Below are 19,641 nucleotides of genomic sequence, written 5' to 3'. Positions count from 1 at the left end.
TTAGTGGATTTATAATGGAATGGCATGGATGGGATTTATAATCAGAAAAACACACTGACCTTAACACTACACAGGTGCAGCAGCATAATGACCCGAAAACTGCAAGCACATCAATTCCTAGAGAAAAGTTCAATGAGATTAACTCAGCAACAGTCCCAATAAATTACATATTACATAGTACTTTAGCATAAAATAGCCATGTATTGAAACCGATTTGAAGGAAATTAATCCAAATACACATCAACAGTCATTATATACATTACATATGTATGATTTATTTTCACACATTTCCAAGAAACAGGACCACTTGTAGTCATGGGCTGTGCTGGTAACTGCAGCTCAAATGTTCATCATCATCCTATGCCCATAGGTTAAGTACTGGAAGAGACAGTAAGCGCAAATAGGGTCTTATCCTAACACACTGTCAGCAAAGGTGCTGTAAGGGTAGACTCACCTGGTGTGGTTGTGAGAGTCACAACGACTGTAATGGCGTAAATATGGCTGCAGCAGAACCCACATGGAGATGCAGTTCAAATGTGGAGAGAAAAGGGTTAATAGACCGTGCTACCGTAGAAAAGAGGATCCATGTAGAAGGAATGATTTTATTTGTCTATACGTTTCAAAGCCTTTTGGCTTCTTCCTCAGGACAATGGTATATGATTTCTCCTGAGGCATAAGCCATAAGGCTTTGAAACGCGTAGACAAATAAAATCCTTCCTTCTATATGGATCCTCTTTTCTATGGCAGCACGGTCTATTAATCTTTATCTCTCCAAATTTGAACCGCATACTATGCCCATAGACAAAAATGGCACTGTCTCTTGAAAAAAAATCTAGATTCCTCTTGTAAAGTAAGAAACTATAAAAGGTAAAATAAGATATTATCATTATGAAACGGTAACACACGTATAATATTCATACTTTTACTCTTTAAAATATTTAGCAGAAATACTGGATTCATTAGTATTCATCAAGCTTGCACCAGTGGTAGAGATCAGGCAAAATATTGCCATATCATAAAGCAGGCTGGGCAGAGGGATCAGGGGATGCAGGAGAATATACGAGAGAAACAGCTCCACTGCATAGCATAATAAAATCTTTCTTGACAGGTTTTCCCTTTCTATTGTTTGTTTTTACATTACAGTCAACAGAATGACAGATCACAGTAGATTTAATCTTGTGGATATTTAGCCCATGTATCACTTCTGTCTGCTGTACACATACCATTACATGTCATGCAGTTATTACTAACATGCAATCCAAAAGATAAAAACATCAAATGTGCTAAAATATTAGAGTACTAGGCCATAAATGCAATAGCTAGAAAGAAAATATGAGATTCGAAGTTATTAAATGTAATAAACAATAGTAACTGAATCCCATTTTGCTTCACGATTATTGATTACGGTCCCCATGTTGTTTCAGCCTGATAACGCAAGCAGAAAATGTACAAGGTAAAATGAACTATAAACCGGTAAATCCCTTAGAGCACCTACTGTCAGTAAGAGTCTATTCAGAACAGAATCTTAGGTCTTTTGTTGGCATTCAGCTTATATACATTAAAGAAACCATATAGAAAAACTATAGTCATGCACCCCTAACTGTATAAAGCATACAGACAGGGAGGCTGAACTGTGATCCCCTACATTATAATTGTCTGACAGGAGCTGAGCAGTCATAATCATTATTTGCGATAAGAGATTAAGCTCACTGCTGCCTCTGGAGCACTTCAGTGAAATTCCGGTGATGTTGTTCTGGTGACTGAGACATGCAATCTCTAAGGGGGGCTTTACACGTTGCGACATCGTTACTGATATATCGTCGGGGTCACGTCGTTAGTGATGTACATCCGGCGCCGGTAGCTACATCGCAATGTGTAAAGCCTAGGTGCGACGATGAACAAGCGCAAAAGTGACAAAAATCGCTGATTTGTGTCACGTCGTTCATTTTCATAATGTCGCTCCTGCTCAGATACGATGTTGTTTGTCGTTCCTGCAGCACCACACATCGCTGTGTGTGAAGCCGCAGGAATGACAAACATTTCCTTACCTGCATCCACCAGCTATGCGGAAGGAAGGAGGTGGGCGGGATGTTATGTCCTGCTCATCTCCGCCCCTCTGTTGCTATTGGCCGGCCGTTTGGTGACGTCGCGGTGACATCGCTGTAACGCCGAACGCTCCTCCCCCTTGAAGGAGGCATTGTTCGGCAGTCACAGCGACATCGTCGAGCAGGTATGTGCGTGTGAAGCTGCCGTAGCGATAATGTTCGCTATGGCAGCAAACACCATATATCGCATGTACAATGGAGGCGTGTGCTATCGCGCTGGTCATCGCTAGCCGATGCTAGCGATGTCACAGCGTGTAAAGCCCACCTAAGGAGTCACCGTGAGATCACATGACCTAACTGACAAGATGTATACCGGCTAAAAATAATATGCAAATTGCCTCTTCAGAGAGGAAGACAGCTTGAACTTCACTGCCACTTATTAGGCCACGTGCACACTTTGAGTATTTGGTGAGTTTTTTTTAACTCAGTATTTCTAAGCCAAATCTCTAAACAAATAAATAAGGTAATACCAGCTAAATTATAAATTGGAGGACTAGTAATAAAATGAATAATGAAAAAATAACTGGACTGCTAAATTAAAAAATGCTGCTGACACATGCATTGAATGTATAGCCATTATCTATACAACTGTATCTTATACATTTCCATACCTCCCCCAATGACTCCCATCATAAAATAAAGGGTATACTACATAGTTTATATATTTTTGCATTATCCCCTTGAATAGTATCATACTTTTAGCATATGCTTGACCCATTAAAGCCTGTAGAAAGTCGATAATTCAACATACTACCTGCAAAATCTTTGCCAGATAATAAGTCCCATGTTGCATTGAGATTTTGGGTCTAAAGGCCGCTTTACACAATACGACATCGCTAGCAATTGTTAGCGATGTCGAGCGCTAAAGCACCCACCCCCATCGTACATGCAATATTGTGTGATCGCTGCTGTAGCGAACATTATCGCTACGGCAGCGTCACACGCACATACCTGCTCTGCGACGTCGCTGTGACCGGTGAACCGCCTCCTTTCTAAGGGGGTGGTTCATTCAGCGTCACAGCGACGTCACAGCAGCGTCACTGAACTGCCGCCCAATAGAAGCGGAGGGGCGGAGATGAGCGGGACGTAACATCCCGCCCACCTCCTTCCTTCCGCATTGCGGGTGGCCGCAGGTAAGGTGAGGTTCCTCGTTCCTGCGGCGTCACACATAGCGATGTATGCTGCCGCAGGAGCGACAAACTACTTCGTACACCGAGCAGCAGCAATATTCGAGAATAGGGGGGCATGTCACTGATGAGCGATTTTGACCGTTTTTGCGACAATTCAAAATCGCTCATAGGTGTCAGACGCAAAGACATCGCTAAAGCGACCGGATGTGCATCACAAATTCCATGACCCCAACGAGATCGCTTGAGCGATGTTGCAGCGTGTAAAGCGGCCTTAAGGCGATAAAAGGGGAATGGGGCCCTAGCTGTCCTAATCCTAGAGATACCTCTAGTGGTGAAAATGTTTGGGGCGCCTTCCTTGCCCTGCGCCTGGCATGCCCTGATCTTACACCCCTACTCCCCTACACTAGAGGAGGACCAGGACAGGACTGGTTGAACCCACAGATTTAGACAAATGGGGAAACCAAACCTCTATCATACAGTAAGCACACACGAAAATCTAAGACAATACATGATAAGGAGATAATAAAAAGTAAGGAGGAAATAACCAGATGACAAAAAGATTTTCACAGCACATCAAGCAACATGCAATAAATCACTAGCAACTGGAACACAACAGCACACAGACCGGTTTACCAACAGCTATAGTCGGCATGGAAAGACAGGCTCCACCATTTTAATAAAGGAGGGAGAAACTGTGATAGATCTCCCACAACATGTGATCCAAAAGGTAACTAGCAGATTAGCAGAAATTAACTCCTGCAAGTCCGATCACTAATGAGCACACAGCTGGTCGATGCCTGAGCCTGTCTGTGCAACTCAGAAACATCAGAGAAAGCATAGTGTGGAGTGTAAGATTCTGCAGTGTGAACAGCGTCAGATGCCATCATGACACTTGGCAAGTTTAGAACCAAACACCATGTGACAGATTTTGTTTCAGAATCACTATGGAGCTCTTCCCCTGCAAAATCAGAAGATGAAAAATCCACGATGAGAATTCACAACAGAAGTTCACATGTTGCAAGTCTAAAGGCCACTGTACACACAACGACATCGCTAGCGATGTCGCTGGTGAAATCACCTGCCCCCGTCGGTTGTGCGTCACGGGCAAATCGCTGCCCGTGGCGCACAACATCACTAGGGACAGTCACACGGACTTACCTGCCTGGCGACGTCGCTGTGGCCGGTGAACCGCCTCCTTTCTAAGGGGGCGGTTTGTGCGGCGTCACAGCAACGTCACTAAGCGGCCGCCCAATAGAAGCAGAGGGGCGGAGATGAGCGGGCGTAACATCCCGCCCACCTCCTTCCTTCCTCATTGCAGCGCAGAGACGTTGATGTTCCTCGTTCCTGCGGTGTCACATATAGCGATGTGTGCTGCCGCAGGAACGACGAACAACCTGCATCCTGCAACAGCAACAATAATTGGGAATAGAACGATGCATCAACGATCAACGATAAGGTAAGTAATTTTGATCGTTAACGGTCGTTCGTGCGTTTCACACACAATGACGTCGCTAACGAGGCCGGATGTGCATCACGAATTCCGTGACCCCCAACGACATCTTGTTAGCAATGTCGTTGCGTGTAAAGTGGCCTTTAGTCGTGTCACATGTCAAATTCCTAGCATGAAAACTCAGCTGCCTATGGATGAGAGCTGTAAAATCATTTGCACTTGCCTGGTATTGTTTCCTGCCACGGTGCAATTCTGCACATAAAATCCACAGCAATCCCCACATAGACCCTTAAAGGGAACTGCCAACTGCTTATTGACAGCCTCCTTATAGCAGCACACCATTTCTAAATGGAACCACAGATAAACACACAATAAATCGTATCTAATAAAATAGGTGAAAAGATAATACACATAATGTGTTTTTAACCCTTTGGTTTCATTAAATCGAAGCGCTTTATATCTTGTTCTCATATCACAATTTGATGGTAAATAACACATAAAATGAAATATCTGTTTTACAGAAAATGAGAAATAATAGAAGAAGCTCTCAGTGCCTAAATTATAGGGTTCAAGTGCTCTTCTGTCAGTTCTATCTACAGCTGATGAGGTGCTTTTATTTTCATAAATTAAATATATTCTCTAGTGGCATATAGTTGTCATAGAAACAAGCAATCTACCCTTTTACTCAAGCCTATTTTTCCTATGGATGTTCACTTTCTTACACAAGTATACAGTACATTATTTATACATACCATATATAAGCAGGATTTTTAACATTAATATTAAATCTAGCATTAAAGTCTAACTATCTCAAAATGAATACAATTTTACATAACTCTTCAAAAAGTCAAGAACACTTTTATATTTTCTCTAGTTCCTATTCCAGGATTTCAGCACCAATCGTTGTTATGTAACCTTTAAAGTATAAAGACAACCGTGATGTTTTTTTTATCTGTGCCATGAAAGAGAATATTCCAGTGTACACCATGGGACATATCTGAACGTAAAGTACCAGCAACCCATTGCCTATGAGAGACAAAAGCGGAGTAGATAAAGCGTTTTTTCTATTTTAGGTCAGACCAAGTGACAGTATGATACCATGGGGATATAAGCTTTTTCATAACAAATCCTTCAGGACACCACATATGCTTAAATCCCTTGCAGGACAGGGATTTACGGTACTGTGTCGTTATGTAATAAAGCAATAAACCTAAGGGAATATCTATATATTTTAAAAAAAAACAGCAAAACTAAACTAAAGTGTAAAAAATGTAAATGACGTTTATATGGGATGTTATGAATCTCCTTTACAGGGAATATGTCAACAGGTTTTTGCTATGTGATCTGTCAGCATGATGTAGGAACCAAGACGATGATTCCAGCAATGTATCACTTAGTGTACTGGGTGCAGCATTTATGATAAATTCAGTTTTCTCTGCTGCAGATCTAACTACGCTCAGTAGTTGATGTAACGCCCGCGCCGGTGCCCCCGCACTGTCCTGCTTCCTCCTCTCAGCAGGGACGCCGATGGACTCATCCTCCTGGCCGCTCAGTGATGGTGTCTGCTCTTGTTCCTGCCTCCGGTTCTTGGGGCCTACGCACTCCACATATATTTCCTGGGAGCATGCTTAGGGTGAGCATGCATATTCCTGCTCATAAAGGGGCAATGTGCACTAACCCGGAAGTTAGGGTACTTAAGGCATCCTCCTCTATTGTAGGTGCCTAAGCAGCGTGGTCTTACTGCTACTGACACGCGTGCTAGTTGTCAAGTCTTGTTTCTGTTCCCTGTATCTGTTACCTGTGCCTGCAGTACCTGCCATACATGCTATACCTGCCATAACAGCTGTCCAGTCTGCACTAGCCATCCTGCCTGCACCTGAGTCCGTTTCTGCATCCTCGACTCCTGGGGCACCTGGTAGTCACCTTCCAGCACAAGCCTATCCTCACTATCAGAGGCTCTAGTAAAGACGAGGAAGTCGCTTACTTACGCTCCTCCAGGGTGAGCTGATGCTGTGACACAGTGGGTACACTACACACCCACCAACATATCAGTTGAGCTGTGTATAACTCTTTACACACCACAGCTTTCTGTGTACATTGTATAGTGACAGAAAGCTGAAGTGATGAGATTGGACTAGAATGCATGAAGTCAGTTATCCTGTAGTGATAATCTCCTCCTGATAAACATTCATAGTAATAAAACACCCCAGTAATTGACACATTACTGTAATCAGGGTCTACACTGGAGATCAGAATAAGAGAACAATGTATGATCACTTGCTTTCTTCAGAAATAATGCAATCTACATTGATCAACATTTGAAGGTTTTTTGTAAGGGGTACACCATGACACTAGAACAATGTTGAACTGTGAACCAAAGGTAAGTCTAGCCTTTTGATTTTTTCTGCTGAGAGGTTTGGTCATTGCAGAGTGGGCTTTCAGTCCAAATGCTCTTAAACATATGACAAGACAGATCTTTACCCTGTTCAGTGCTGAACTGGCGAGGAATTCCAGCTGCAGTGTTGAAACAATTACCCATGGAGATTCTCCGCATTATCCTGTCCTCTTTTCCATTTTTCTGTCGATGGCAACCAGCCTTCTTGGGGGTCTAGAAAAAGTTTGTGATGTAAAGGTGCAATACTCTCAAAATCACAGACTTCAGACGACCAACTTCTCTGGCTATGGCTGATAGGGTCATGTCTTTGGCCTTGATCTGGACAACCTGCTGCTGGAGGGTTTCAATCACTTTGGAACGACACACCATTTTTGCAAAGTCAGTGCAAACTGGAAAGTTAGGCTGCCAGTTAAATAGGGTTTGTCAGATAATTAAGGAAAATTACCACCAGGTGACAGATTAACACCAATAACATGCAGTTATCTGAAAGTGTTCTCTAATTTTGATCAGTGTTCTTTTTCATTTATCTCATTTACATTTTTATTATGTGTTTTTGAAAAAAAATCAATTTATGAAATAAGCTTAAAATACTGCGAGTTTACTCATGTTAGGATATAATCACATAGGAACCCACAATGACCATAACAATTAGGAAATTTTGTGGTGTTCGCTAATTTTGATCTCCAGTGTATGTGCCTATATTATGCTGCTCTCAGATTACATAGCAAAAACGTTGTGAAAGGCTTCCTTTAAGTTATTTTGGATGAAAGACTTTTGGGCTGATAATTCCAGTCACTGAACAACATATGACTTGACACTAAATATTATTGGTAAATGTTGAACCTGCCAAGATGGTCTATGGTGCCTCCAATATCAAGAATGACAAATTCTGTATGAGTAGTCCAGAAAAAAAACTTGTAAAAAAAAAGTAAATAAGGAGATATACTTCCCTGGAAGCATTTAATGTAGAGTAATGTTAACTATATGGGCAAGAGTATTGGGACACCTACACATTAACCTACTGTCACACAATGACAAAGAGGATTTTGCCAGGCACCAGGAAAACCCACGGGGTACACAAGGGCCACAATACAAAGCAGCGCCCTGGTGCTAGGGAGAGGCGAGCAGGGACACTCCCTGACATCTCTATCATGTACATAAGCCCTTGCTTGCCCTAAACTCACCCTGGCTAGTGAGTAGGTAGACAAGAGCATTAGTCTCAAATCTGCAATAAAGAAACACAAGTTTAGAATAAAAGACAGGGAAAATAGACACAAAATGGAAAAACACTCTAAGCAGATAAAACTACAGCTGCAAATGACATGAAAGTAAAGCATCTTCCAGAGCCAGGCTCCTTCAGAAGTGGACAGCATAAAAATAATGAAGATTCAGATTCTATCATCAGCAGCAGATGATAGAACACGTGACTTTATATAGTGAAGGGGAGTGATATCAAAAGAGCTGCATCTGGGATTAAAGCTACAGACAGCAGCCAGACAGAAAACAGTGTTTAATCCTTACAGCACTACAAGCAAATAGATGTTATTCAAATACCAGGAATGGATCTGTGAACACTAAAGGTACCGTCACACTAAGCGACGCTCCAGTGATCCCACTAGCAAACTGACTTGTCAGGGATCACTGGAGCGTCACTACACGGGTCGCTGGTGAGCTGTCAAACAGGCAGATCTCACCAGCAACCAGTGACCAGCCCCCAGCCAGCAGCGACGCGTGGAAGCGATGCTGCGCTTGGTAACTAAGGTAAATATCGGGTAACCAACCTGATATTTACCTTGGTTACCAGCGCACAACGCTTAGCGCTGGCTCCCTGCACTCCTAGCCAGAGTAGACATCGGGTTAATTACCCGATGTGTAGTCTGGCTATGTGTGCAGGGAGCAGGGAGCCGGCACTGACAGCGTGAGAGCGGCGGATGCTGGTAACGAAGGTAAATATCGGGTAACCAAGGAAAGGGCTTCTTGGTTACCCGATTTTACATTGGTTACAAGCGTCCGCAGAAGCCGGCTCCCTGCTCACTGCACATTTAGTTGTTGCTCTGTCGCTGTCACACACAGCGATGTGTGCTTCACAGCGGGAGAGCAACAACTAAAAAATGGTCCAGGACATTCAGCAACAACCAACGACCTCACAGCAGGGGCCAGGTTGTTGCTGGATGTCACACACAGCAACATCACTAGCAACATCGCTGTTACTTCACAAAAGTCATGCCTCAGCAGCGATGTTGCTAGCGATGTTGCTTAGTGAGACGTGGCCTTAAGGCGTTGTGATCTTCTAATTCCAGAGTCGCCCTAGATCATCCCCGGGCAGGATACACTCATGACACCTACACAACCTGTTATGACATTCCATTATAAATGCATAGGCATTAAGGCCTCATTCAGAAGTTTGTGAATCTTTAGAGTATGCAAAAAAATGGTACAAGTGTCATCAGTGTTTTGCATCCAAGTTTCATCAGTGTGCTGGATCAATTTTTCATCAGTATTTGGACAGTATGTCAGTTTTTAGCATCAGTGTTCATCAGAGACTTTCACGTATGGATAAATTAATAAGTAAAGTACAAAGTTCCTCCTATCTATTGGAGTGTTAATCATAGACACTACACAGACTGCACCTTGATGCCAATGGACCTAATGGGTCTAGTACAATGTAACAAAAATTAAACCATAGCATTACCCATCCTCCCCAAATGTTTTTGCTGTAATGATGCAGCAGGGAGGTAATGTTCTCCTGGCAGGTGCCAAACCCTGACTCATCCTTCAGATAGAGCAGCGTGATTCAGCATTCCATAGAACACGTTTCTACTGCTCCAGTGAGTCTAGTGACGGCATGTTTTACACCATTTCATCTGACACTTGGCATTGTACTTGGTGATGTAAGGCTTCCATACAGATGCTCAGCCATGGACACCCATACCATGAAAACCTCAGTGAACTGTTTTTGTGCTGATATTAATATAAGAGGAGGTTGTGAATCTGCAGTTTAGTCAGCAGATTGTTGGCGACTTTTATTCACTATGTGCCTAAGCACTCAGCAACGCTACTTCGTAACTTTACGTGGTTTGCTACTTCATGAGTTGTTCTGGTTCCCATATGCTCCACTTTTCAATAATATCACTAACAGTTAATAGTGGGATATTCCATTTCACAAACTGTCTTGTTACAACAGTGACATCCTATTAGGACCACACTGGAATTCAGCAAGCTCTTTAGAATGAGCCATACTGTAACAAATGTCACTGAAAACACACAGCATGGCTAGAGGCTCATTTACACCTGAGGAAAAAGTAACGATGGGAAATATGATAAATACTTTAACTCAATGATTAACAAGTGCGTCAGAATACTTTGTGTTTATATAGTGTTTGGCTGTGTGCGCACAGTGCATTTTTTTTCTGCAGATTTGGTGCAGATGTGTCACAAATCTACAAGCTTATCTTTATGCCAGCAAAGTTAATGAAATTGCACGTTGCTAATTTTTTCCTTGCAGATTTAGTGCAGAAAATAATTTTCAGCATGTCAATTATTAGTGCCTATTTTGTCTGCATTGTTTAACTCTTCTATCCATTGACTTCATTAAGAAAAATGCATGGCGCAAAAATGCACCCAAAACGTATGCATTTTTTGGTATGTTTTTCTGCCAGTACTGCACCAAATACACAGGCTGCGCACATAGCCTTTCTCTGTATATATGTAAATTAACATACTTGTATGGCAGGGCACTAAAGCCCCTGCCATAAGGCTACATACACTAGGCTTGCCATATGCATGAGCCCTAACACTTTATAAAGTCACTCTCAAACTATACATATGTTTTTGAGGTTTACCAAAGATGAGATGTTTAGTTACATCTAGAATTAAAGAGGTTCTGTCCCCAGTTCATAAGTGTCCAGGCTGATGTTATTCCAGCTGCTCCCCTGAATGTTCCTGGTCTTCTTTTGTTGTTTGTTTTTTTTTTTTTTAATGCACCATGTAGTTCCAGAGAAATGGGCCTTTTTATTTAGTGCTAATTTTTTTAGTCTTTGCCATGGTGGCAGCATGGGTCACAGGAATTTCTGGGGGCATGTATGAAGGCTGCTCTGCTTTACTACCCTGTCAGCATCACACCCCTTAGTAAAAACCTTACAAATTATCACTAAATATAAAGACTCATATTTCACAGGATCACTAGGAACAGGGGAGCCTAAATTGGCCCTCAGGCTAAGGGAGCCTTGGCTGACCCTGAGCCCAAAGATACCAAAGAAAGAAAAACATCCAGCGGAAAATAATGGTGAAGTAAAAATGACCTTGTGATCTACTCCTGGCTTCTCAAAATGATGAGCTGTCTTTGTTTTTTTCTGTGATCTCAAAGATGCGTATGAATGTGACGATGTTTGGGTCGACCTCCTTACCCTAGCTCCTGAACAGCTCTGGTCTATTGGCCTTCCTCCTTCCATCCAGGAGAGGGCTGGGACAGGAGTGATTAATCCCATGCAAATAAACAAATGGGGGGGAAACCAAAACTTAAACTCACAGCAATCACTCACAGAGGACAGCACATGATCAGGAGGAAACTAAAGGAAGGGAGGAAATAATCAGACAACAAGAGTATTTCCACAACATACCAAACAGCACACAGAAGTTCACCAGCAACTGGATACCAAAGCACAAGGACCAGGGTCGCATAAAGCTATCATCAGCATGGGAGAGCAGGCTCCACCATCTTAAAAAGGGCAGAGGTGGATGTGATAAGTCTCCTGTAACATGTGACTCAAGCAGTAATGCACAGAAATTAACTCCTGCAAGCCCAATTACTAACAAGAGCACAGCTGGCTGACACCTGAGGCTGTCTGTGCAGCTCAAAAGCAGCATCCTGTGGAGTGTTGGACTCTGCTGTGTGAACAGCATCAGAAGTAATCCTGACACTTGACGAGTTTTGAGCCAGACACCTTGTGACAATGGATTTATAGAAAACTGATTACATGAAGGAGCAGTGGGAAGCTGATCACTGTCCACCCACTGATAGGTCTTCATTAAAGGGGTACTTTACAAAACTGATCTTGGCAAGCAATGAAGGGGATGATCCACTCAGCGAATTGTGGGGGTGCCGGGAGATGGAACACACCCACTCTGATATTGCTAGCTTAGGCTGGGGTCCTCAACCTGTGGATTGAGAGCCACATGTGGCTTGTGTGCCCATGATGTGTGGTTCGCAGCTGTCTTCCAGCTTGTTGCATTAGCACCAGGCCTAGCAAACAGCTATGATGGGCAGGTCTCCAGATGGTGAATTATATTATTAGCCCCACAGGAGACCAGATCTGGACACTCATGTACTGGCCTTGGGGGTTTAGCGATCATTTAGGTATGGTAAGCTGAAGACAGGATTATACTACCTGACAGAGGAGCTGTTTGAACCTGGATGTGGCAGTGTAAGGGGTGATAATGATGCGAAAATACTGAATGGGGCTATTGTGGGAACCCCAGGATCTTGGTATACTGCCTCGGTGTGATTTCTATGGAAAAGGTTTGGCTGTTATTATACCGATAATGAGGGCTTTGGGTGTCATTATGTGGAAGGTGGGAAGTGGATGTGGCTTGCGACCCTTTGTAAGAGGTGAATGTGGCCTTCAAGGTCAGAAGAGTTGGGGGATCTTTGGCTTAGGCTAAGAATGGGCTATGTAGTCCTATGTAACCCTTTTACTATATACGTACTGAGCAAGTGTCCCTAAAAAAATGACAACTTAAGTTGTGTAGAGTTTTTGTTTATGCCTGTCTTTAGAAATAGAGACAAGAAGCCGTTTATCTGATAATAAGTAGGCTTTGGAATTTCATAGCTCACTGAAATGAAGAGTGGGGTCTCTGTCATCTTTCTTGCAGAGAAGATGATCCTTTTCTGCTAGGCAAGATTCAAGGAAAGTGTGTGCTGGTATAAAGGGAAGCTACAGGAATCGGCAGCACAGATGACAGACTATAAATCTGTAAAAGAAAGACCATAATGACAAAGACTTAAGGGATCAGTCCACGAAAATCATTTATCGCTTATTCAAGCAGCAGGCAATGCCAGCATTCCAACTTCTCTGGATCGGGGGCCTTTTCCTCTGTTTCTAGCGATTCGTGTTTTATTATTGTGTTTTTAATTTATTCTTATCAGGTTGCAGGTGTAACCTAACAGACACACCGAAACACCAATCAATATATTCTGGCCACATAAGGTTATGCAGAACTTCAGGATCTTGGCCAACTGAATCATCTGACAGAAATTCTAGTTGTGCCATCACCTGTGTGCCATCGTAATGTAACCACCTATATCTCAAAAGGAAAAGAGTGGCGAAGATGGCACAGCTGGAGACTCCTGCCCTCTAAGGTATCTTACTGATCATATGTGACAGAAATAAAACACAGCTTATTTAGTTGCTAAGCAACCTAAAGCATTTTTTCCTAAGAAGAATTACTGTATGGAACATTGCTCCTATTTTTTTTCCTTCCAGCCTTTTGCTTCCATCTTAGTTACATAAATCCAAAATCAGGGAAGTTCAGTGAGGGGTTAAATACACTAGTAACACACATGGCTAGATGTCTATATAACATCAATGACTGATGTAAGCACACCCCAAAAATAAGTAGTAGAAAGATATAGAGATTCTCCAGCATCACTCTGAAGAAAAACATCACAAGCTTATAATATCCACTTTAGGATCATACATGAAAAAGGTATTAATAATTAAACACCATACCAATGAGTTTCCACTTTTTTTTCGGGCTCTTACAAAGTTTAAAAGTGACATAGAGCAGTATAAATAATCACACTGAATTACCGGGTACATCATAGCACAAATAAATTTAATCAGGCTCAAAATCAATGAAAGATTTCTTACACAGGTACAACATGGAAATAATAAGAAAAACAAGATTTAGCAAGAAAAAGGATATTGGCACATGAAATAAATAAAAAAAATTATTCAAGAAGATTATTATACTACAAAATGCATCTAATACTCACTTTCCCTTTCACCCACTCTCTAGTTATAAATATAAATTTTATATATATATATATATATATATATATATATCTCAATAATATAAAGCTAAGTGTATGTGTATATGTATGTGTGTGTATGTATGTATGTATTTGTGACGCCCTGGACTAGCCAGGTAGTCACAGGTAGACCCCCTGCACAAACACCAGCCCCTAAAAAGGTGTAACCAGCCAACCTAAAAAACCCTGGGTCACTCCTCTCAGGTCTTGATGTTCACACCCGGGGGCGGAGCCAGGCGGTTGGCCACGCCCTCCGAGGAGTTCGGCTAGCCTGAGGTGGGAAAAACACGAGAGATGAGTTGTGGAGGCGAAAGAGAGCAGTAGCAAAGTGTCAACGTCTGTCAGGGATCTGGGTAGGAGCCCATATACCCTGTGACCAGGAGGCAGACGGTGGTTGCTGCCTGCAGGAGCCGGGAAGATGGCTGGTGGAACCGTAAGGGACCGGGACAGAGCAGTGGCCCGCCGGTACCGAACCGGGGAACCAACTGGAAACCAGAGCACCAGGAGGGGTACTCAGACCCAGAACGAGGTCCAGAAGCAACTGGACCACGTCGAATTTACTGATTGAGGTCTGGAGCTTAGGTCCTTTCCCGTCCCAAGACCCGAAAGATGGCAACAGCCCACCGAGGGGGATAGAAAGCCACCGCACAGGCAGAGAAATCCCACAGGCTAGCGCCTGCGGGTAAACGGGTTCCCCGACACACATAAAGCCAGGGAGTGGACTACCGTTGCTAAACCATAGGCAGTCAAGTTCTACCACAGAGGTGCAGGAGAAAGGCGGGAGCCACCAACCTGAGAAAGGGGCAAAAGCGCAGCCGGCTGTGGGCACCGACCACCATCCTTTTTGGTTTACCAGAGACTCCGGTGTATCTTTCATAGTGAGGGGCCACGCACCGCACCACACCAACACGCCCGCACTTCTCAACCACCGGGCCCCGGGACCATCACCCCCTGCCCACTCCTCTCAGGTCTTGATGTTCACACCCGGAGGCGGAGCCAGGTGGTTGGCCACGCCCTCTGAGGAGTTCGGCTAGCCTGAGGTGGGAAAAACACGAGAGATGAGTTGTGGAGGCGAAAGAGAGCAGTAGCAAAGTGTCAACGTCTGTCAGGGATCTGGGTAGGAGCCCAAATACCCTGTGACCAGGAGGCAGACGGTGGTTGCTGCCTGCAGGAGCCGGGAAGATGGCTGGTGGAACCGTAAGGGACCGGGACAGAGCAGTGGCCCGCCAGTACCGAACCGGGGAACCAACTGGAAACCAGAGCACCAGGAGGGGTACTCAGACCCAGAACGAGGTCCAGAAGCAACTGGACAACGTCGAATTTACTGATTGAGGTCTGGAGCTTAGGTCCTTTCCCATCCCAAGACCCGAAAGATGGCAACAGCCCACCGAGGGGGATAGAAAGCCACCGCACAGGCAGAGAAATCCCACAGGCTAGCGCCTGCGGGTAAACGGGTTCCCCGACACACATAAAGCCAGGGAGTGGACTACCGTTGCTAAAGCATAGGCAGTCAAGTTCTACCACAGAGGTGCAGGAGAAAGGCGGGAGCCACCAACCTGAGAAAGGGGCAAAAGCGCAGCCGGCTGCGGGCACCGACCACCATCCTTTTTGGTTTACCAGAGACTCCGGTGTATCTTTCATAGTGAGGGGCCACGCACCGCACCACACCAACACGCCCGCACCTCTCAACCACCGGGCCCCGGGACCATCACCCCCTGCCCAAAGAGGGGTTAACACCAGGCTGCACAACACCGTACCCGGGAGCCTAGTTAACGGCAGCGGTGGTGTCCAAATTCACCACAACCCGTGGGTGGAGTCACGAACTTATACCCCTAAATACCCCGGCCTCGGCCGTGAACCTCCCCACCGAAATTCCTACACATAGCGCCAGCTTCCCTTTAGAGCGACGTGACAGTTCAGTTCCGGAGGCGTTCGAGCCACCCACCAGAAATGAGCCCGGATCCGAGTGGCTCGGCAGGCAGACGAGCGCGGGGCGGTACATATGTATGTGTGTGTGTGTGTGTGTGTGTGTGTGAATGTCTGCTAAAGGAATTTGCACCGTCGCATTTACAAACACAAAATTTTGCACAGCCACCTCATGTGACTCAGGGAACATCATAGACTATGTAATGAGGGGAAAATATAACCCCACGCTTTACAGTTATTCGACAAAAAAAAATGCTTATGTAACGCCCCTGGACTAGAAGATCATCACAGGGTACTGCACAAGCTGCCCTTTCGTGCAATATTCCGCCTCCCTCTTGGTTCTGGGTCCCTACTTAAGTGGTGTTGTCTACAACAGCAAATCAAATCCTAGAGACACCCTACACCACACCCACCTGACACACCAGTGGACGGCTTGAGTGAAATAGAGTCGCCCACATGGGGGAATCAGGAAGGGTAGCTGAGGAGTGTAGAGAGTAGAGTCTGTCTGTGAGTGGAGAAGGAGTTGGAAGTAGCCCTCAAGCTGAGAGGAGCTCAGAGGAAGTCGGGAGGGGTGACTCCTGAAGTAACTGCCTAGGTTGCAGACGGTGGTCTGGGCCTAGAGGAGTCGAACCCTCGGTCACAGGGGATTGTGGTGAGGTGCTCGGACCTGTCGAAGAGGACGTCCGGCAGCCTAGCCCTATCACCGGTCTGGGACTGAAGGCACGACGGGGTACACGGACCCTAGGTCGGGGAGTAGCTTCAGGTAACCCGACAATTCACATGAGGAGAACGGGGCCTTTACAATCCGTTCCCATCCGCTCTAAAATCGGGGCATTAGCGCAGGGGAATAGGACTTTCCAACCAAAATGGTCCAGAAAATCCCAAGTGTGAGCCCTGAGAGCAAGCTCCCATACTTAGCCATAGTAGGGAGCAGGGCCCAGCTAATTCCAAGCTACCGGGCCATCAATTTGAAGTCAAACTAAGTGCCAGGAGGCAGGTCAGGGATCGCCAGGTAGCACCACTTGGGGACGGGACCGGACGAGCTCTCCTCAGCGGCAGCAGTACCCACAGAGGACAGCACATGATCAGGAGGAAACTAAAGGAAGGGAGGAAATAATCAGACAACAAGAGTATTTCCACAACATACCAAACAGCACACAGAAGTTCACCAGCAACTGGATACCAAAGCACAAGGACCAGGGTCGCATAAAGCTATCATCAGCATGGGAGAGCAGGCTCCACCATCTTAAAAAGGGCAGAGGTGGATGTGATAAGTCTCCTGTAACATGTGACTCAAGCAGTAATGCACAGAAATTAACTCCTGCAAGCCCAATTACTAACAAGAGCACAGCTGGCTGACACCTGAGGCTGTCTGTGCAGCTCAAAAGCAGCATCCTGTGGAGTGTTGGACTCTGCTGTGTGAACAGCATCAGAAGTAATCCTGACACTTGACGAGTTTTGAGCCAGACACCTTGTGACAATGGATTTATAGAAAACTGATTACATGAAGGAGCAGTGGGAAGCTGATCACTGTCCACCCACTGATAGGTCTTCATTAAAGGGGTACTTTACAAAACTGATCTTGGCAAGCAATGAAGGGGATGATCCACTCAGCGAATTGTGGGGGTGCCGGGAGATGGAACACACCCACTCTGATATTGCTAGCTTAGGCTGGGGTCCTCAACCTGTGGATTGAGAGCCACATGTGGCTTGTGTGCCCATGATGTGTGGTTCGCAGCTGTCTTCCAGCTTGTTGCATTAGCACCAGGCCTAGCAAACAGCTATGATGGGCAGGTCTCCAGATGGTGAATTATATTATTAGCCCCACAGGAGACCAGATCTGGACACTCATGTACTGGCCTTGGGGGTTTAGCGATCATTTAGGTATGGTAAGCTGAAGACAGGATTATACTACCTGACAGAGGAGCTGTTTGAACCTGGATGTGGCAGTGTAAGGGGTGATAATGATGCGAAAATACTGAATGGGGCTATTGTGGGAACCCCAGGATCTTGGTATACTGCCTCGGTGTGATTTCTATGGAAAAGGTTTGGCTGTTATTATACCGATAATGAGGGCTTTGGGTGTCATTATGTGGAAGGTGGGAAGTGGATGTGGCTTGCGACCCTTTGTAAGAGGTGAATGTGGCCTTCAAGGTCAGAAGAGTTGGGGGATCTTTGGCTTAGGCTAAGAATGGGCTATGTAGTCCTATGTAACCCTTTTACTATATACGTACTGAGCAAGTGTCCCTAAAAAAATGACAACTTAAGTTGTGTAGAGTTTTTGTTTATGCCTGTCTTTAGAAATAGAGACAAGAAGCCGTTTATCTGATAATAAGTAGGCTTTGGAATTTCATAGCTCACTGAAATGAAGAGTGGGGTCTCTGTCATCTTTCTTGCAGAGAAGATGATCCTTTTCTGCTAGGCAAGATTCAAGGAAAGTGTGTGCTGGTATAAAGGGAAGCTACAGGAATCGGCAGCACAGATGACAGACTATAAATCTGTAAAAGAAAGACCATAATGACAAAGACTTAAGGGATCAGTCCACGAAAATCATTTATCGCTTATTCAAGCAGCAGGCAATGCCAGCATTCCAACTTCTCTGGATCGGGGGCCTTTTCCTCTGTTTCTAGCGATTCGTGTTTTATTATTGTGTTTTTAATTTATTCTTATCAGGTTGCAGGTGTAACCTAACAGACACACCGAAACACCAATCAATATATTCTGGCCACATAAGGTTATGCAGAACTTCAGGATCTTGGCCAACTGAATCATCTGACAGAAATTCTAGTTGTGCCATCACCTGTGTGCCATCGTAATGTAACCACCTATATCTCAAAAGGAAAAGAGTGGCGAAGATGGCACAGCTGGAGACTCCTGCCCTCTAAGGTATCTTACTGATCATATGTGACAGAAATAAAACACAGCTTATTTAGTTGCTAAGCAACCTAAAGCATTTTTTCCTAAGAAGAATTACTGTATGGAACATTGCTCCTATTTTTTTTCCTTCCAGCCTTTTGCTTCCATCTTAGTTACATAAATCCAAAATCAGGGAAGTTCAGTGAGGGGTTAAATACACTAGTAACACACATGGCTAGATGTCTATATAACATCAATGACTGATGTAAGCACACCCCAAAAATAAGTAGTAGAAAGATATAGAGATTCTCCAGCATCACTCTGAAGAAAAACATCACAAGCTTATAATATCCACTTTAGGATCATACATGAAAAAGGTATTAATAATTAAACACCATACCAATGAGTTTCCACTTTTTTTTCGGGCTCTTACAAAGTTTAAAAGTGACATAGAGCAGTATAAATAATCACACTGAATTACCGGGTACATCATAGCACAAATAAATTTAATCAGGCTCAAAATCAATGAAAGATTTCTTACACAGGTACAACATGGAAATAATAAGAAAAACAAGATTTAGCAAGAAAAAGGATATTGGCACATGAAATAAATAAAAAAAATTATTCAAGAAGATTATTATACTACAAAATGCATCTAATACTCACTTTCCCTTTCACCCACTCTCTAGTTATAAATATAAATTTTATATATATATATATATATATATATATATATATATATATATATA

General features: G+C 44.1%; 1 protein-coding gene across 3 annotated transcripts in view; it reads right to left on the bottom strand.

Annotated features, from left to right (window-relative positions):
• Positions 1–19,641, bottom strand: part of HECW1 (HECT, C2 and WW domain containing E3 ubiquitin protein ligase 1) — a 498,317-nt gene that overhangs the window by 351,890 nt on the left and 126,786 nt on the right. The window contains exon 2 of one of the 3 annotated variants that reach the window (XM_075315148.1): positions 60–117. The exons of the other annotated variants lie outside the window; for them this stretch is intronic. Within the exon in view, the coding sequence (XP_075171263.1) occupies positions 60–86 (27 nt within the window). The 5' untranslated portion in view covers positions 87–117. The remainder of the gene's footprint in view (positions 1–59; positions 118–19,641) is intronic. 3 annotated transcript variants of the gene reach the window in all.

This window comes from Anomaloglossus baeobatrachus, chromosome 6, assembly GCF_048569485.1.
Source record: "Anomaloglossus baeobatrachus isolate aAnoBae1 chromosome 6, aAnoBae1.hap1, whole genome shotgun sequence".
NCBI lineage: Eukaryota > Metazoa > Chordata > Amphibia > Anura > Aromobatidae > Anomaloglossus > Anomaloglossus baeobatrachus.
Note: the sequence above shows the minus strand (reverse complement) of the source record. Positions and strands in the feature narration are given on the sequence as shown.